The following is a 17,800-nucleotide window of genomic DNA, read 5'->3' on the forward strand; positions in this document are numbered from 1 at the left end:
TTCATGCTGAACTTGTTTTTTAGTTCTCAGTTCTCATATATTATTCAAATTGTCAACTTTGTTCACAACTAATGATTTGTAAAATTAGGTGAGCCTGCACTGACAAAAATAATTATAAGCCCTTTTCTGTTAAAGAAAGTTTGTACAAGCCAGCCCCTAAAAAAAGCCCAATCACTTGTCAGCCATATTGGATCTGTGGTAATATATGCTCTATCAGTATACCTCCAACATGGCAGCCACACGTAAATTATACACAAACCCTGCATAAAACCAAAGCAGTGCAATTTTAGTGCTTCAACGTGCAAACAGAAAATATGAAGAAGTTAATCAATTTGATGGCACAACACTTCTTACATAGAGATAAAGAAATATGGGCTATACATGATTTACAACACAAACCAGCTGTGCAATAACAAGGTCAACACCAGTAAACAAAACATGGTGGTATGAGTATATACACTTGGCAAGAAACATGGTCTGTGATGATTGAATTAATTCAACTATATGTACTACACATGAATTTCAAAGTAATGGCTTCACTATCGTTGAGAGATTGATATTTATATAATTGTTTGCACACTTTTCAGGAACAGAGCAAGTTTTATACACAGTCTACTTGTAATTGTTTACTGACAGCTGTTCAACAGCTAGACATTCACAAAATTCAACGGACATGTTTTAAAGGAGCACTTTCCTTGTACGGAGGATTTTTGGGATCGATTTTATGAAAAAAACTTGCTTTATTTCTCTCTATAATTACATTAATTCTTCAACATTTTTAACCACCTCTACTACCAATATTTTGAAACATTCTGAGAGAACTTAAGGTGTGGAGAAATAATCTGCAGAGTTTTATGATGCCTGCATCTTTAGTGACACAAATCATTTTCATTAAAATTGTGTGCATAAATTTCACATAAAAAAACTGCTTCAGTGGCTGAAAAGGTTACAGATTTACAGTAACTGGGTTCCTTGGTGAAACATCTATCATTCATACTTGTCCTGGAAAATGTTGTGTCATCAGCTTAGGACAGTTCCGGGATGTGAGACGCTTAGCTTGTCTGGGTAAATGGGCTTCAAAACTTATAGTCAAAAGTGTCCAGTGCCTCAACCCACACCCACCAATGATGTCCACTGCTTGTGTAATTTAACTTTCATGATTAGATGTTTTCATGGTGCTGAAGAAAAGACACTATGGAAAATTAAGTAAAAATTAGTGGAAATACCAGAGAAAACTATGTCCAAAAACAATTATTTGTTTAGAATTTTTTTGACTGGATAAAATGCATGGTATTGTGTGGATAGGATAGTTAACTGCTCAAATTCTGTTGGAGGCTTCATTGACCATATTGACAAGTGCTGGATGCCAGTGATGTGAAAGTGAAGTAATGAGTTTTACTTTTCTATCAAATTCTTGTCAATACGGTCAATGAAGCCTGCAACAGAATTTGAGCAGTTATTTAATTCTATCCACACACTACCATGCATTTTAGTGTTGTGCCTATACATGACAGAAAAGGTAGATAACCAACAGTTATTGCAGTTGACCTATTTAGGATGAAAACAAAAAAGAAAACAAACAACTGTGACATGAATGACATCTAAACTGGTCCAAAAATCCTAGAAAGGAATTCAAAGATTATACTCCATTACATCAGATAATAATACAAATAAAATGAAATAAATAAATCTAAAACAATTAGGTATAGGATTGGACATAGTAGTTTTCAGTGGTCTTTCCACCAACACTTAATTTTTTCTTAATTTTTTTTTTAACGATATTCTTTGATCGAAAGTGAGACTATAAAGTATATGCCTTAGGATTTAAAGATAGTGTATATGAAAAATGTAAACACTGTTTTATTTTCTGATACACCTTATTAATTTCACCTAAACCCTTGCTTACATGTACATATACTTAATTACAATATTAGCTAAAGTGATTACATATAGATCATCTGTCTTAATATGATTTGATTTTTTTTTTTAGATGAGGTAACTAATCTCCTTAAGCTGACGTTTTAATTAACAGGATGAGCGTAAAACATTTAAGATGTGGTAACAACATGTAGATGGAACAAACAAGCATTGGTTTGAACTGTTTCAACTGAAATCACCAATAGTATGTGAGTGGCCAATGGTTTTTCATTTACTGCAACAATGCAACTGCTTTAAAAAACATTTTGTATTTTACACATAACAACAACAACTACCAACACTGCGGTCACCAGCTTGCGTGACATCACAAAATTGCCTTATACACAATCATTCAAAGGCTACAACAATCATTCTTATAATGCTCATGTTCTTATCTTCCCAACAGATTTCCTCATACTGTAAATTGGCACTAACAAAACCTACAAGTCCATTTCATTCACTAATCTTTGAACTTCAAGAAAGAATGACACCATATTTATAGCAACAACAACACTCACATACATCTGCAGACAATGATGAAAATGTATATCCGTTCAGGGATTCTTACAGACTACCTTTTCTCAATGTCATACACATATAAATATTTTAGTATCAAAAGTACATCAGGTTGTCAAACATCTTGTTCAATATGCATATTTACCATCAATCAAAATGATGGCAAGGGATCAAGCTTTTCAAATACATACCCAATCAGAACTGACAAAGACATAACATGTTAAACACGGGCCTATATGTTACAAACAAATTCTGGCCCCTCCTCTTTCTTGCTGATTTTTGTGTTTCAATCTAAAATACAATTTTATGACACATATTGTTTCTCAGGTCTTAGCAGGTTAAATTTGTCAGTGCATGCAATGGTTTATTTTAAAAGACTTGCACAAAGAAATGGTGCCAGTCATGTACATGATAAACCACCAGTATTGAAAAGAAACGCATACTGTAACTCCCTAATCTTGTGTGTGATTACGTTGGCTTAAAAGCTCAGCAGAACAATGGCTTGATTATTAAATTTAAGCATAAAAAAGTTATTCTCTATTCAACTAGCTCTTTCTAGATAATGCCTTTACCTACTTTTACTTCTCATTATTGGTTTCAATTGTGATTCTGACATTACCAATATTCATGTAATTTCACTACAGTGTTACACTGGCAACAGGTACAGAAAACTTAGTTTATTTGCTTGAGAACAGCACTTTTTGTAAGCATTGTGCAAACATCTTATTACATGTAATACCATTTAGTGTAAATGTATAGTTAGCTGTAAGAATCTAGTATCTGTCTCACTTGTTCACTAAATGCTTCTAAAGCAATTTATTTCTAAAGCAACTTCAACATAGCCAAATCACATGTTCTAATATCCAATCACAGGATGTGTTAATTGGGTTTGAATTAATCAAACTAATAATGAAAATTATTCCTCCCAAAATGCATTACATGCTTCTTGTGATCATTTGGTTTTGTAGTTTTAGTACCTTCACACATTAAATGGTTTATATGAATTATGATCTCGTACAAAAGATCTAAATTATGGAACTTACCTAACATGAATGTGTTTTTTATCATTCATACACGTATAAAACGATACTTTATTGCTACGTTTAAGACAACTGACCACTCTTCCTTAATAATAACCTGTTACCAAAAGCACACTCTACAAAATAATGATTCACTGTTTGTCATCTATGATACAAAAACTTTCCTTCTGTTATGTGAACACACTCTACGTGCAAGACTGATATGAATACAATATTATTGTATCAAGTGAGAGTCAGTACAGCCATAACAAACAGAGGTAACCTCCTAGCGCTACAGTCAAAAGTTTTCTTATATACTTTGGGAGAACAATTTACCATAACTGACCTCAAATTTCGCCCACAAAAGTGCATTTTTAGAGGCAAATAAATGTCACAAAATAGTATTTTTGGTGCTGAAACTTAAACTTTTCCAGTTGAATGTCACCCCATCTTCCGAGCAAACCTCAAAACACCTTTCTGTTAAACCTCAAGCACTCATTCACTCAAAACACCTTTCAGAAATCAATAAACCACTTAATGAGGAAAAATGGGCAAGTTAATCATGGATGAAATTTATGGTCATTCAGGTCCATGTGAGTCGGGACTGCTCACAACTCAGGCTTGTCATATATCATAAATACACTCACTGTAATATTTGTTCAACCTCAGCTGCACATATTTTGAACATAACACTGACATGGGCGTCTATCGTACATTTAGATACACGAATGCACTTAACTACTTGCACATTTTTCATGTAAAAGGTTCACATTTTTAACAAACTCACATTTTACATTAACTCCTGTGAATATGTGCCTGGTAATCATCATTAATAATTCTTCATTGTTATGTTTGACTCAGATACTTATGTGTATTTATCTGAAAACTTACTAGTCTTCAGCGTCTGTTTACAAGTAAAATGGCTTAGATGCAATGAACACTTTTGCACAGTGTATCTTGCAGTCAGAAAAACAGGAGTAAGAAGTCTGCATTACATCATTACATTGCATGTTATTCACAACCTACTATATACATGTACCAGCCCTCAAAGCTAGCAACAGCTAGGGCTATTGGGTTAATCCACTAAATGATACAATTATGTGACCTTGAGTACCATAATTAATAACAATGAGTAAAATTACATTTGACATACAATGTAGACAACCAGTACATGTAACTACTGTACATGTACACATGCATCTAAATGTCTTTTCCATTTCTGCATTATGTTGACAACCCAAATATTATACTAAATGTTTTAACTTGTGTCAAAATTTAAAATCTAATGTATAAAATGGGGCTGAAATTTGGAGCACATATGTGAAAAATGCAATCTGAAATTCTCTGGACACAAACAAAATGTATTGACTCAATTGGTTTGTGAAATTGGCCCAATAAACTTTTAGACACTGACCTTCTGCTTCTGTATTGCGTGTATGACAGAAAAGTTTGCAATTTGAATGTGCACTCTGGCTCTCTGCAAACACAGTCTTTTAATTATTTTGATTTGTACACAAACAGCTGCACACACAAAACCTGATGCAACTGACTTTCCACAGATTACAAACCTGAAAACTGAGATTACTCCTAAAAGCACTCGGGTTATTTGTCTAGCCTTTGTACTTGTACTGCTTTCATGCATACTTTGAAGGTGCATAACTGCCTTTGGTAGTTAAATTTGCACTTTTACATTTTATATACACAACCCCATATATGTTCCAGAAAAAGGGGCCAGTTGAGAGAAGAGTGTATGTGCACTGGTTCAATAAGCCTGGGGACTCGTGCACTACAGAGGTATGCAACAACTTGGTAACATCCCACAACGGTTGACCATACCATTGGCTAAAACAGCTGCTCAAACTGCACTTCAGTATTACAACACAAGGAAATGACCACTCATGTTTCTGATCCTCACTCAAAAATTCAAGGAACACTGTTAAGTGGACTACTGATTACCTCCCTTTCTGCGGCTTACCCAGCAGGAACCTCCATGTCAGTTTGTGCAGCCACAACCTGGAAGAATTGTACCTCCCACTACACAGTAGACACACACTGACTACATGTATTATCCTTGTAGCCATCTAACAACACACTGCTTGCAAGCTCCAGGTCCCATTGTAAAGCCTCTAACAGCTTTTCACAGTGATCTCTTGTGGCCACACCCAGACGAAACAGCTGTTCCACCTTCAGGTATCGTATCGCGGTTTCACAGTTCCACTGGGCATGGCACAGTGCTGTGTGACACTCATCGTCCGTAACACCCAACACGCTACTTAGGACGTACTGTACTTTGTCTCTGGGAGAGCTAGAAGGAGAAAATGTCTGCCTTTGACCTTGACCTTGATAGCCTTGGTCGGTGGCCTTGGCTCTATCGCGCCTCCCAACTTGTCGCCCAGGAGATGGGCGACCATGGTTGGGCTCTGGGCTTACAGCCTTAAACCCTGTCATCCCTGACCAAGACAAATTTTCACTGTGGACTGAAGCAGTTCGTGAGGTCTTTGGAGATGGTGGCCCCTCTGAGTCAAGATTCTCATACTCTGACCTCTGCTGTGACCTTGAGCGCTGTCGCAATTGGTTGATGACTGGATCCATGTCGCTGTTTACTCGGGACTCTGCGCCTGCACTGATGCTGCGCTGGTACTGTGTTCCGTCCACCGAGAATGGTTTTACAGCAGCCGTGTTGGCAGGAAGGCAGTCCTTCTTTTGCTTGTCTGGCAACAGAAAGTAGTGCGTGTGGCTGAGCTGCACACCCTCCTGTTTGACAGGGTGGATGCGAGGTTTTCTTGGTACAGAGTACAGGTCGTCCAAACTGCTGGACTTGGCCTCAGGCTGTCCATCCTGGAGGTAATCCCGTGGAGGTAAGGGGGGAGGGTGCTCCGCTATGCCACCGTTAGGCGCTTGATCATTCGAGTCATCAGACTCAAATGAGTCCCACTCATCATCAGCGAAGTCTGACATAGGTTTGTAGTTGTCCCTGGTACTGGTGAGGCAGACTGTGGGACGAGCACCTGGGACTGCTCCGGCCACCGTCCCCGGGGCAACACCATACTGAGACCTCGGCTGGATCAGGACATGGGATAACTTCTCCTGGAAAGCCTTTTGTTGAAGAGGTCTGGGGTTGGGTGGTGTTGTTGCCTCAACGGGTACTTCATCATATTGTGCTGATTTGTACACAACAGGCTCGTGTTTACGCTGCTGGTTAGGTGAACCAAAGCTCTCCCATGCAGGAGGGACGCTGTCATACAAAGGAGCGCCCACTGGTGGAGGCGGCGTGAATGTCTTATTGGGACTGGCGGCGGGTGAGGTTGGAGTCAGTGAAAAGTTACTTAACTGGTCATTCAGCCAATCAAAAGCTTTTGCATTTTTATTACCTGCCTCTGACTGGTTTGGTTGGAAACTGACCCACTGATTTGGTGGCTTGATTTGCCGGTTTGTCCCAGCACTGACCTTGGGGTACTCTGAGGCTGAGTTAGAGGTCGTGTTACTGGGGGTTGGAACTGACGCGTACGTCCCATCTTCTGACGGTGGTACAGAGTAATATCTGCTACCAGAGGATGAGTACTGACTAGTGGCTGCTGGTAGATTCTGTAAATTCTGTTCTGGTACTTCGCTGTACTGTGACCTTGGGGGAACTGGAGGCTGATAATTGTCGGCTGACGGCAATTTGTTTGATTGGTACGGCTTTTGGACGATTAGTGACGAGGACAAAGATGTGGAGGTGGAAGGCAATGCGGAGGATGAAGGCAATGCAGAGGATGATGGCAATGTGGAGGATTTTGTCATGTCAGAGCTTGCAGTTTGCTGTATTGGGGTGACACTACGGCTGTTATTACTACTGCCAGTGGAAGGACCCGAGTACCGCAGTCCGTCAAACACCAGGTCAAAGGGATCTTTCTCTGCATTGGGGTCTCCTATGAGAGGTCTGGGCAACTCAACATTCCTGTAAATACTTAATTCTGTGTCCGCAGTCATTAAAGTGTCAAAAAGTGACAGAGAGTTTTTTGCAGAGTTACGTGACAGATTTGCGGCATTGGTAGATTCAACCTCATCGCTCAGGTCAATGAGGGGCCTTTCTTCACTTCGACGTTTCCCATGAATCTCCTCTTTACCAGATCGTGGGTACGTTGCGTTGGGCTTTGCTCGATTTACTGGTATGCGACTGTCGGAGTGAGATGAAACATAAAACGACGATTTATGGGAGAATTTAGAGCGCTCCTGTCTGTTTGGCTTTGGACTGGATTTCCTTTCTTTATCTGCCTCATTCTGAAATTTGGCGTACTGGAACAGCTTCCCACCATTAAGAGTCTGGTACATTAACGGTCCTACAAAAGAGAAAATAATAATGACATCGAGAGTGTTACACACATACATGATCTCCATAAAACACCTCCACAACTATGGTATTTTACCCAAAATTTTTTAGATGACTGTTACTCATTTCACCTGATTCTGAGAGTTCTCTTAATCTTAAAAAGGTGTTTGAGGTTTCATAAAGTGAGATCATATCTTACCGGAAAATGCAAGTTTAAGCACCTAACATAAAATCTAATGATGTTTATCTGCCTACGAAAATGCACTTTCTGGGCGAAATTACAGGTCAAATACAGTACACCGATTTGTTTATTTATTTATTTGATTGGTGTTTTATGCAGTAATCAAGCATATTTCACTTAGAGAGTCAGGGGAAACCCAAAACCATCCACACATTTCTGGTAGACCTTCCCACATATGGCCGGAAAGGAATCCAGCATAAGCTGGACTTGAACTCTTAGCAACTCCAGCTCCAGCTCCAGCTCCAGGGTAATTGTGCTGCGCTGGCATGCTAACCACCTCGGCCACAGAGCTAACCAGGCCTGCTTCAGACACCAGACACAGCCCTACTAAAAGTTAATTGGAATACTAAACGCCACGAAAAAAGTACATGTGCCCATATTGCTCAACTGTGTCTCCAGCTTACACTAATGCAAACACTGAGCCATCATAGTGTATTGTCTTTGAAACACCCTATTCTAATAAAATTACCATGAAAAAGAAAAAAAGGAAATAAAGAGAAAAAATGATAGATTTTGAAGTCTAGCTTTTCTACTGTGATATACAGAATACATATAATGTGATGATATACCCCACTGAAATAAACTAACAAAGACACAGTAGTTACAAACACGTATGAAAAACACGAACACATATACATGTAATCCAAATTAACACAACATTTAAAAACAGTGGTGGATTATTCTATTACAGCTAAATTAAGCACTGGCATACATGTAGCTAAGGTAACTGGTTATCATTTTCAGCTCCAAGTTACATTTATTTGACTTGTGTTTGCGTTCACGAATATTTTACCTATATGACGGCATCCAAGTTACACTCATTTCGTAGCAGCTCATATGCAGGATTACAACTTACGTTTATTGCGGTCTGGAAGTTGTGTGGGTTTGACATCATCAGTCTCTCCAGATATATCTGGAGGCTCCATTGGATTTCTCAAATAGACCCTTGAAAGAAAACGGACATTAGTTCCAAAAAAGTTTTTTCATCATACATGACCTCATTTCATTATAATTTGGTTTCTGCAATTTATCATCAAAAAATGCACATAAATTGTGAGCACATACATGTATTAACGATTACATACATTTTATATATTGTTTAACTATAGATATTTATTCTTTTTTTTACTTTGCTTTAATGCCATGCTCAAGAATCCACAGACAAGTTATGTAAGTTTCAGTTCCTTTTGTAAACTGTTTGCAACCTTTGGTATTACTGATAAACATGCATTTGTGAACTTGGAAACCACAGACACTGCTGCCATATTGGCAGAAAACAATGAATGAGTTGGCATCTAAGAATTCCTCATCAAGGGTCAGGATACAACCAGCACCCTGATCACATGAATCATCCATTAATCTGCATATTTCATTTGTGCAATTTATCACCAAATAAGGCACCTAATGATTGAGACATTTTTATAGGGATGATTATATGGATTTCTTACTCATCAATGATGGATGGATCCCCCCATGTGGAGCCTCCAACATCACCATGCCCAGTGTGGATAAAGCTGTTTCTCAGAGGATGGCTGATGTCGTGGGCTATAAAGATAATCATAGGCTGTATAAAGTATAGTTACGGGATGTAAACATAACCATGAGCTGTAAACATAACCATGAGCTGTAAACATAACCATGAGCCCAAACACAACCACACCTATAATTTGTTCTTAGGGCAATGGAAAAATACTTTTAAACTCCACAAAACAGCATGAGAAAAGAATGTCTGATGTTACAGGGTTTCGACATTTTCTTGAATGTTATCTTACAATGCTGCTACAAAATGATGGCATTTGAGAGATCACTTGATTTCAGACTGGTTGTGTTTGTCAAGCTTTGAAGTAAACCATCAAAGTCTCTGTACAAGTAGATCAAAGACTAATGAAATTGGGCTAACTCATGAGTTGAGTGCAAAGAATGACAGTACAACTTTATTCGTTGTAAAGTGTTAGAATCATGTGATTCACAAAATGCATTTTAAAACACAACTGTTTTACTGTACAAGCTGTAACATAAATGAACATTTTAAATGATAAAATTGGGCCTCCGTGGCTCAGTTGGTTAGCGCGCTAGCCCAGCGTAATGACCCAGGAGTCTCTCACCAATGCGGTCGCTGTGAGTTCAAGTCCAGCTCATCCTGGCTTCCTCTCCGGCCGTAAGTGGAAAGGTCTTCCAGCAACCTGCAGATGGTTGTGGGTTTCCCCGGGCCCTGCCTGGTTTCCACCCACCATAATGCTGGCCGCCGTCATATAAGTGAAATATTCTTGAGTATGGCTTAAAACACCAATCAAATAATAAAAATATAAATAATAAATGAGAAATTAGATCATGCTAAGCATAGCGTGCTGACCTGCAAGTCTTCGTTGGGGGTCCATAATATTGCGGGGGAAAGGTCCGACCTCATGAGTTCGTTTGTTCTGACCTCTCCACCAGAAATGGTCCGGTCTGTGCAATAGGGGACAAGAGCAGCAAGTTAGTAGATTCTGTATGAAATTTCAATTAAATCCTTACATGTGTGAAGAATTTAAGCAAAGTTTGTGTAAACTTAAAATGTGTATTTACATGGAGTTACAGCTGGTGAGCAAGATAATACACACAAGGGATCAATACACACTCTCTTTTTAACACCAGATCCTTAGCCAGGGTTTATTAAAGGCATGGGGGTTGAATGTCCTAGCCATAATGGCCGGGTGTTCTGGGGCTACAGGTTCCCAGCCACCACGAACCTACCACTGCTGGAGATGGTGATGCTGTGATTCAAGACCAGTTGAGAAGTCTTGTTTAAATATATGTCAAAATTAATACCATGTCACCAGTGGAAGGTATCATTTAAAGCTCCTCCACTATTAATAAAAAAGAAATCACATATATGTAAGCCTGGCCTGTAGATATCTCATAAGTATCTCAATAAAAGCATTTCTTAAAGAGGAAGAACTTTTTTAAATGAAGTACTCCTTAGCAGACAGTCTATTAACTTAAGACCTAAACAATAAGAAATTGTTTTGTTTATGTTTCTTCATGTATTTTTTTAATTATTTTATTTATTTTACAGTATTGTTTTGCAGAAAAGGACAGCAAATAGAATAAAGTGTTTTTTAGAGGCAGGGCCCAGTGCACTGTGGCTCCACAGAGCCATGGCAGACCTCTCGATAGGCATGGTGCTGTGCCAGGTGATAAACCGCTAACTAGGGATCTGAATACTGTTCAATTCAACGTGACAATTTTTTTTTTTATATTTTTCAAAAAATTTTGATTAAAGTAACACATACCATTGATCACAATGCAGTACTAAGGAGTAAATGGAAATCCCATTTACCCTAATTCTTCTAAATCTTAGGACAGATATCAGCGGTGCTGAAACCAAAGAATTACATTTCTCCCCAAGTTTTCTTGAGAAGTAAAACATGAATATGTTGTTCATTATATGGACTAACCAGGTGCAAAAAAAAAAAGAAACTAAATATTCCTGATAAAGTTACATGTATACTGGCTAGAAAGAGCAGACCAGGTGTCTTTTTGTTATCTTTCTATCTATGTTCAAACTTCATGCTCAACTTTCAAATGTAAGTTTTTGTGAGAGCATCAACTCATTTACTGTTGAAGGCAAATTTTAATGACAACTTTGAGGCTATGATTCTCATTAGCAGCATTTACCTCATGACCAGTAGACACAGGGCTGCCTCATCCTACCTGCCATCAATGATGACAATGTGGGCATGTACTACATGACCAGCAGACACAGGACTGCCTCGTCCTACCTGCCATCAATGATGACAATGTGGGCATGTACTACATGACCAGCAGACGCAGGACTGCCCCGTCCTACATGCCATCAACGATGATGATGTGGGCATGTACTAAATGATACTGAGTTGCAGTCGCCTCGTGACCAGTAGACACAGGGCTGCCTCGTCCTACCGGCCATCAACGATGATGATGTGGGCATGTACTAAATGATACTGAGTTGTAGTCGCCTCGTGACTAGTAGACACAGGGCTGCCTCGTCCTACATGCCATCAATGAGGACGATGTGGGCATGTACTAAATGATACTGAGTTGTGGTCGCCTCGTGACCAGTAGACACAGGGCTGCCTCGTCCTACCTGCCATCAATGAGGACGATGTGGGCATGTACTAAATGATACTGAGTTGTAGTCGCCTCGTGACCAGTAGACACAGGGCTGCCTCGTCCTACATGCCATCAATGAGGACGATGTGGGCATGTACTAAATGATACTGAGTTGTGGTCGCCTCGTGACCAGTAGACACAGGACTGCCTCGTCCTACCGGCCATCAACGATGATGATGTGGGCATGTACTAAATGATACTGAGTTGTAGTCGCCTCGTGACCAGTAGACACAGGGCTGCCTCGTCCTACATGCCATCAATGAGGACGATGTGGGCATGTACTAAATGATACTGAGTTGTGGTCGCCTCGTGACCAGTAGACACAGGGCTGCCTCGTCCTACATGCCATCAATGAGGACGATGTGGGCATGTACTAAATGATACTGAGTTGTGGTCGCCTCGTGACCAGTAGACACAGGGCTGCCTCGTCCTACCTGCCATCAATGAGGATGATGTGGGCATGTACTAAATGATACTGAGTTGTAGTCGCCTCGTGACCAGTAGACACAGGGCTGCCTCGTCCTACCTTCCATCAATGATGATGATGTGGGCATGTACTAAATGATACTGAGTTGTGGTCGCCTCGTGACCAGTAGACACAGGACTGCCTCGTCCTACCTTCCATCAATGATGATGATGTGGGCATGTACTAAATGATACTGAGTTGTGGTCGCCTCTTGACCAGTAGACACAGGACTGCCTCGTCCTACCTGCCATCAATGAGGACGATGTGGGCATGTACTAAATGATACTGAGTTGTGGTCGCCTCGTGACCAGTAGACACAGGACTGCCTCGTCCTACATGCCATCAATGAGGACGATGTGGGCATGTACTAAATGATACTGAGTTGTGGTCGCCTCGTGACCAGCAGACACAGGACTGCCTCATCCTACCTGCCATCAACGATGATGATGTGGGCATGTACTAAATGATACTGAGTTGTGGTCACCTCGTGACCAGCAGACACAGGACTGCCTCGTCCTACATGCCATCAATGATGACGATGTGGGCATGTACTAAATGATACTGAGTTGTGGTCGCCTCGTGACCAGTAGACACAGGACTGCCTCGTCCTACCTGCCATCAACGATGATGATGTGGGCATGTACTAAATGATACTGAGTTGTAGTCGCCTCGTGACCAGTAGACACAGGGCTGCCCTGTCCTACATGCCATCAATGATGATGATGTGGGCATGTACTAAATGATACTGAGTTGTGGTCGCCTCGTGACCAGTAGACACAGAGCTGCCTTGTCCTACATGCCATCAATGAGGACAATGTGGGCATGTACTAAATGATACTGAGTTGTGGTCGCCTCATGACCAGCAGACATAGGACTACGTCGTCCTACCTGCCATCAACGATGATGATGTGGGCATGTACTAAATGATACTGAGTTGTGGTCGCCTCGTGACCAGCAGACACAGGACTGCCCCGTCCTACATGCCATCAATGATGACGATGTGGGCATGTACTAAATGATACTGAGTTGTGGTCGCCTCGTGACCAGCAGACACAGGACTGCCCCGTCCTACCTTCCATCAATGATGATGATGTGGGCATGTTCTAAATGATACTGAGTTGTGGTCGCCTCGTGACCAGCAGACACAGGACTGCCCTGTCCTACATGCCATCAATGATGACGATGTGGGCATGTACTAAATGATACTGAGTTGTGGTCGCCTCGTGACCAGCAGACACAGGACTGCCTCGTCCTACCTTCCATCAATGATGACGATGTGGGCATGTACTAAATGATACTGAGTTGTGGTCACCTCGTGACCAGCAGACACAGGACTGCCCTGTCCTACATGCCATCAATGATGATGATGTGGGCATGTACTAAATGATACTGAGTTGTGGTCACCTCGTGACCAGAAGACACAGGACTGCCTAGTCCCACCTGCCATCAATGATGACGATGTGGGCATGTACTACATAACCAGCAGACACAGCGCTGCCTTGTCCTACCTGCCATCAATGATGATGATGTGATCCCCTGCCTCCAGCTCCAGCTTGTCTCCCTCCTTAAATGCCTGGATAGCCCTCATCTCAGGTGGTCGCACCTGTAAACAGTACCATGACAACCGTAACCCAACACTTGTCCATGGTGAATACCACCCATGATTTCAAGCCCATGTTCTATCTAGTGCATGTTAATCCACTTTGTATAATCCAACACAGCATGCTGTTGGCCAGTTCCCACCCATTGTTCCTCTGACGTCAGAGAAGGGAGATAATCCTCTTTAATAGTGAACAGCTCCTCTAATTGATGAAGACATTCTCTAGAACTTGAGTTTGATCGGTAAACTTCTCATAGAATATAAAACAAATTCCTAATGATGAACAAGGCTTCAAATATGCTTTACATGAACATGCATGCACATATGTTTCAGTGTTGTTACATGTATACTCAGTATACTGTTTTGTTTTCACATTTAGTGCACTCCATATTGGTCAATTTAAGGGCTTCACAAAAAGTACAATTTTATCAGTCTACACGGAATAATGTCTTCAGAATATGCTTGAATAAACACCTCCCTAACATGCAAAAAAGGTTGAAGAATTACAGCAAGCTAAAATCAGTCTTAATGTTCCTGACCCCACTATTTTTACTGCATTTTTGTTGTTTGAAGACAGAAAAAGATTTTACTACTGATGCTACGGATACCACAATATTGGTGTTGCCATGGTTCCCAAGTTACTTTTCGAGCCCTACCTCACAGAGGAAGTCCTTGAGAGCGAGGAATGTAGGTCTGTCCTGAGGTTTGTGTGCCCAGCACTGTAACATCAGCTGGTAGATGTCCGCAGGGCAATGGGGTGGCTTCTGCAACCTCTCACTCTCAACGTCAATCTTCTGTAAAATCTGACCAAACCACCAGCACACAAACATGTCAATGGTCAAGTTTAATACACACTTTACTACACGTAAAGACACTACTATTTCATTAAATTTATTTATCTGATTGGTGTTTTACACCATGCTCAGGAATATTTCACTTAGGAATATTTGTGGTTAGAGGAAGCAAGGCACAGCCCAGGTGAAACCCACGACCATCTGCAGGTTGCTGGGAGACCTTAACACATGCGACCAGTGGGGAAGCCAGCATGAGCTGGACTTGAACTCTCGGCGACTGCATCGGTGAGAGGCTCCTGGGTCATGGTGCTGCACTTGCAGGCTCACAATTGGGGAACTTCATTAGGTGAGAGGGGGGGCCTCCGTTGCTGAGTTGGTTAGCGCGCTAGCCCAGCGTAATGACCCAGGAGCCTCTCACACCAATGCAGTCGCTGTGAGTTCAAGTCCATCTCATGTTGGCTTCCTCTCCGGCCGTAAGTGGGAAGGTCTGTCAACAACCTGCGGATGGTCGTGGGTTTCCCCCGAGCTCTGCCCGGTTTCCACCCACCATAATGCTGGCCGCCGTCGTATAAGTGAAATATTCTTGAGTACGGCATAAAACACCAATCAAAAAAAAAAAAAAAAAAAAATCATTAGGTGAGACTCAAACATAACTTAATGTCTACTACCTGACTAGAAACTGGAGTTCTAATTATAATTAATAATCTATCAGCTCATCATTATTAAAGACAAAATAAAAAGTATATACTGTAAATGCCTTTTTATTTGCGTGGTAGTAGCATTAGGGGATTTTGCAGCAAACACTTCTGCGAAAATAGATGCCATCAAATATAAATCCCATGTAAGTAATTTATTGATGAAGCATGCGTTACAGTTATAAATTTGTTAACAAGCACTACAGTTCTAATACTTTTTCAAACATGTTAATCAGAAATACCTAATTAGAAGGTATTCCATCTTTTACAAATCCTGCTTAATTGATCGTCAGTTAATATTGCTTTTTTTTAAGGAGGCTTAGTTCTGCCCCAATGTGATGTTGTTGTTGTTGTTGATTTATTGCCATGGTTAGAGACAAACAAATCAATAACAAATCAAATCAAAGCAGGAAAGGGCTTAGTCTTATAAAGATTAACAATCTTCAAAAGATTAAAACCTTAGGAGGATTAACTTCCTTTGTCTGATCAAGTTACTGTATTGTATAGAATTTCTGTCACATCTTACAGGGACAAACAAGTTTAAATGATAACATTGTTACTTGAATGCTTGAGTTGTTTCATTACTTGAAGTTTGTTTACTGAAGTTTGATTTTCGTTTATCAGTTGTCCAAAATTCTGTTAAGATCCCTGAAAGTTGATTCCCGCGAATGTGTCTTCTTACCAAATTCGCAAAAGCTTATGCCCACGAATAAAAGGCATTTACAGTATAGTAACTATCATGCAAAATTTTTGTTGAATTTCTTCTATTCTGAAGATCCTTGACTATTTCAGAAGTATTGTCCCTTTTATTGCAAAATATGGTTTTTCAGTCAACTGTTGTGGAATAGCTTGTGTTTGGAGTAGTCGCTCAGCTATATTTTTTTAATGAATAACATATCCACATTTTACACTGTGCGATATTCAGACATATCAGGTTATCTGTGTGGTGGTTACAGAATTACACCCTTACCTGCGATCCATTGTAGCCCATCCAGGGCTCTTGGCCATAGGTAAACATCTCCCAAAGGGTCACCCCAAACATCCAGGTGTCGCTCGCATGGGAGAACTGACGAGACTTCAGACTCTCTGGGGCACACCTGAGCAAAAAAGGGGTGAGATCTGAGGTTTACAAAATTTACAACCTGAATTATGACACAACACAATAAATATTACATGTTTTCGCATGTAGTTTACATGACTTCATTGTAATACACATTCCCATACATATGCCAAAAACCTGCCCTTTGCCTGAGCCGTCTACTGCTTTTCTCATCAAGTATCAGTCTGTCGCAAAATTTTTCTCTTCCAAAAGTTGCTGGACATTTAAATACATGACAGCACAAGGAGATGACATGTACATAAAGTTGCTGGAAAGGGTAAATGTACCAGAAAATTAGTTCAGAATATACCTGTAGGTTTCATGTGACTAATGCTTGTAAACTTACCATGCAAATGGCACTTTTTTGTGTTCTGTCATCACATAGTGATCTTCTTGACTGGGAAGGGCTCGCATTAGACCAAAATCACCTATTTTCACCTGGAAAATATTAACACGTGTATCACATTATTATGTTATAGAACACCAAGAAGCTATGAAACATTTTGGGGTTTAAAGCTGTACTCAAGGATATTACTTAAATATTTACATGATGGCAGTCCGGATAAAGTTACTGAGGAAACCCACATTATTTTATGTGAAACCCAAAGACTTACAGCCGAAAACAAACCATGCGAATCAAGACTTGATCACATGTCCTCATTAGTCAGGCACTGATTAGCTGCTCAGGCACTTTTGTCTAACTAACCAGCCAGAGCATTAACTGACCTGAAATTATACACTTAAGAGTGCTTTCTTCGCAAACTGACCTTTTCTGCTGAGGCCATCAACACGTTCCTGCAGGCCAGGTCTCTGTGGATGAAGCGTTTAGATTCCAGGTACCCCATCCCAGTCGCAATTTGGATGGCAAAGTCGCACAATGTCGTTAACAGGTACTTCTGCTGCTCTCGTCGTAACTGATCCAGCAGAGATCCCAAGGGAGCTAACTCTGTTACCTGGTTATCCATGAAAAAACAGATTTAATTGATGCTGTTATTTTACCCCTTTTCTAT

The 17,800-nt window shown here is 40.5% G+C and overlaps 1 protein-coding gene across 2 annotated transcripts in view; it reads right to left on the reverse strand.

Annotated features, from left to right (window-relative positions):
* Window positions 1-1,375: 1,375 nt before the first annotated feature.
* The window catches only part of LOC135474715 (activated CDC42 kinase 1-like), a 32,699-nt gene continuing 16,274 nt past the window's right edge, over window positions 1,376-17,800 (reverse strand). Inside the window, exons 6-14 of one of the 2 annotated variants that reach the window (XM_064754278.1) lie at window positions 17,558-17,743; window positions 17,137-17,228; window positions 16,662-16,788; window positions 14,859-15,005; window positions 14,111-14,205; window positions 10,359-10,453; window positions 9,454-9,550; window positions 8,862-8,950; window positions 1,376-7,774 (exon numbers count right to left, since the gene is read on the reverse strand). In XM_064754278.1, the coding sequence (XP_064610348.1) occupies window positions 5,487-7,774; window positions 8,862-8,950; window positions 9,454-9,550; window positions 10,359-10,453; window positions 14,111-14,205; window positions 14,859-15,005; window positions 16,662-16,788; window positions 17,137-17,228; window positions 17,558-17,743 (3,216 nt within the window). In that variant the 3' untranslated portion in view covers window positions 1,376-5,486. The remainder of the gene's footprint in view (window positions 7,775-8,861; window positions 8,951-9,453; window positions 9,551-10,358; window positions 10,454-14,110; window positions 14,206-14,858; window positions 15,006-16,661; window positions 16,789-17,136; window positions 17,229-17,557; window positions 17,744-17,800) is intronic. The other variant, XM_064754279.1, reaches the window with a different exon arrangement.

This window comes from Liolophura sinensis, chromosome 9 (assembly GCF_032854445.1).
Source record: "Liolophura sinensis isolate JHLJ2023 chromosome 9, CUHK_Ljap_v2, whole genome shotgun sequence".
Lineage (NCBI taxonomy): Eukaryota > Metazoa > Mollusca > Polyplacophora > Chitonida > Chitonidae > Liolophura > Liolophura sinensis.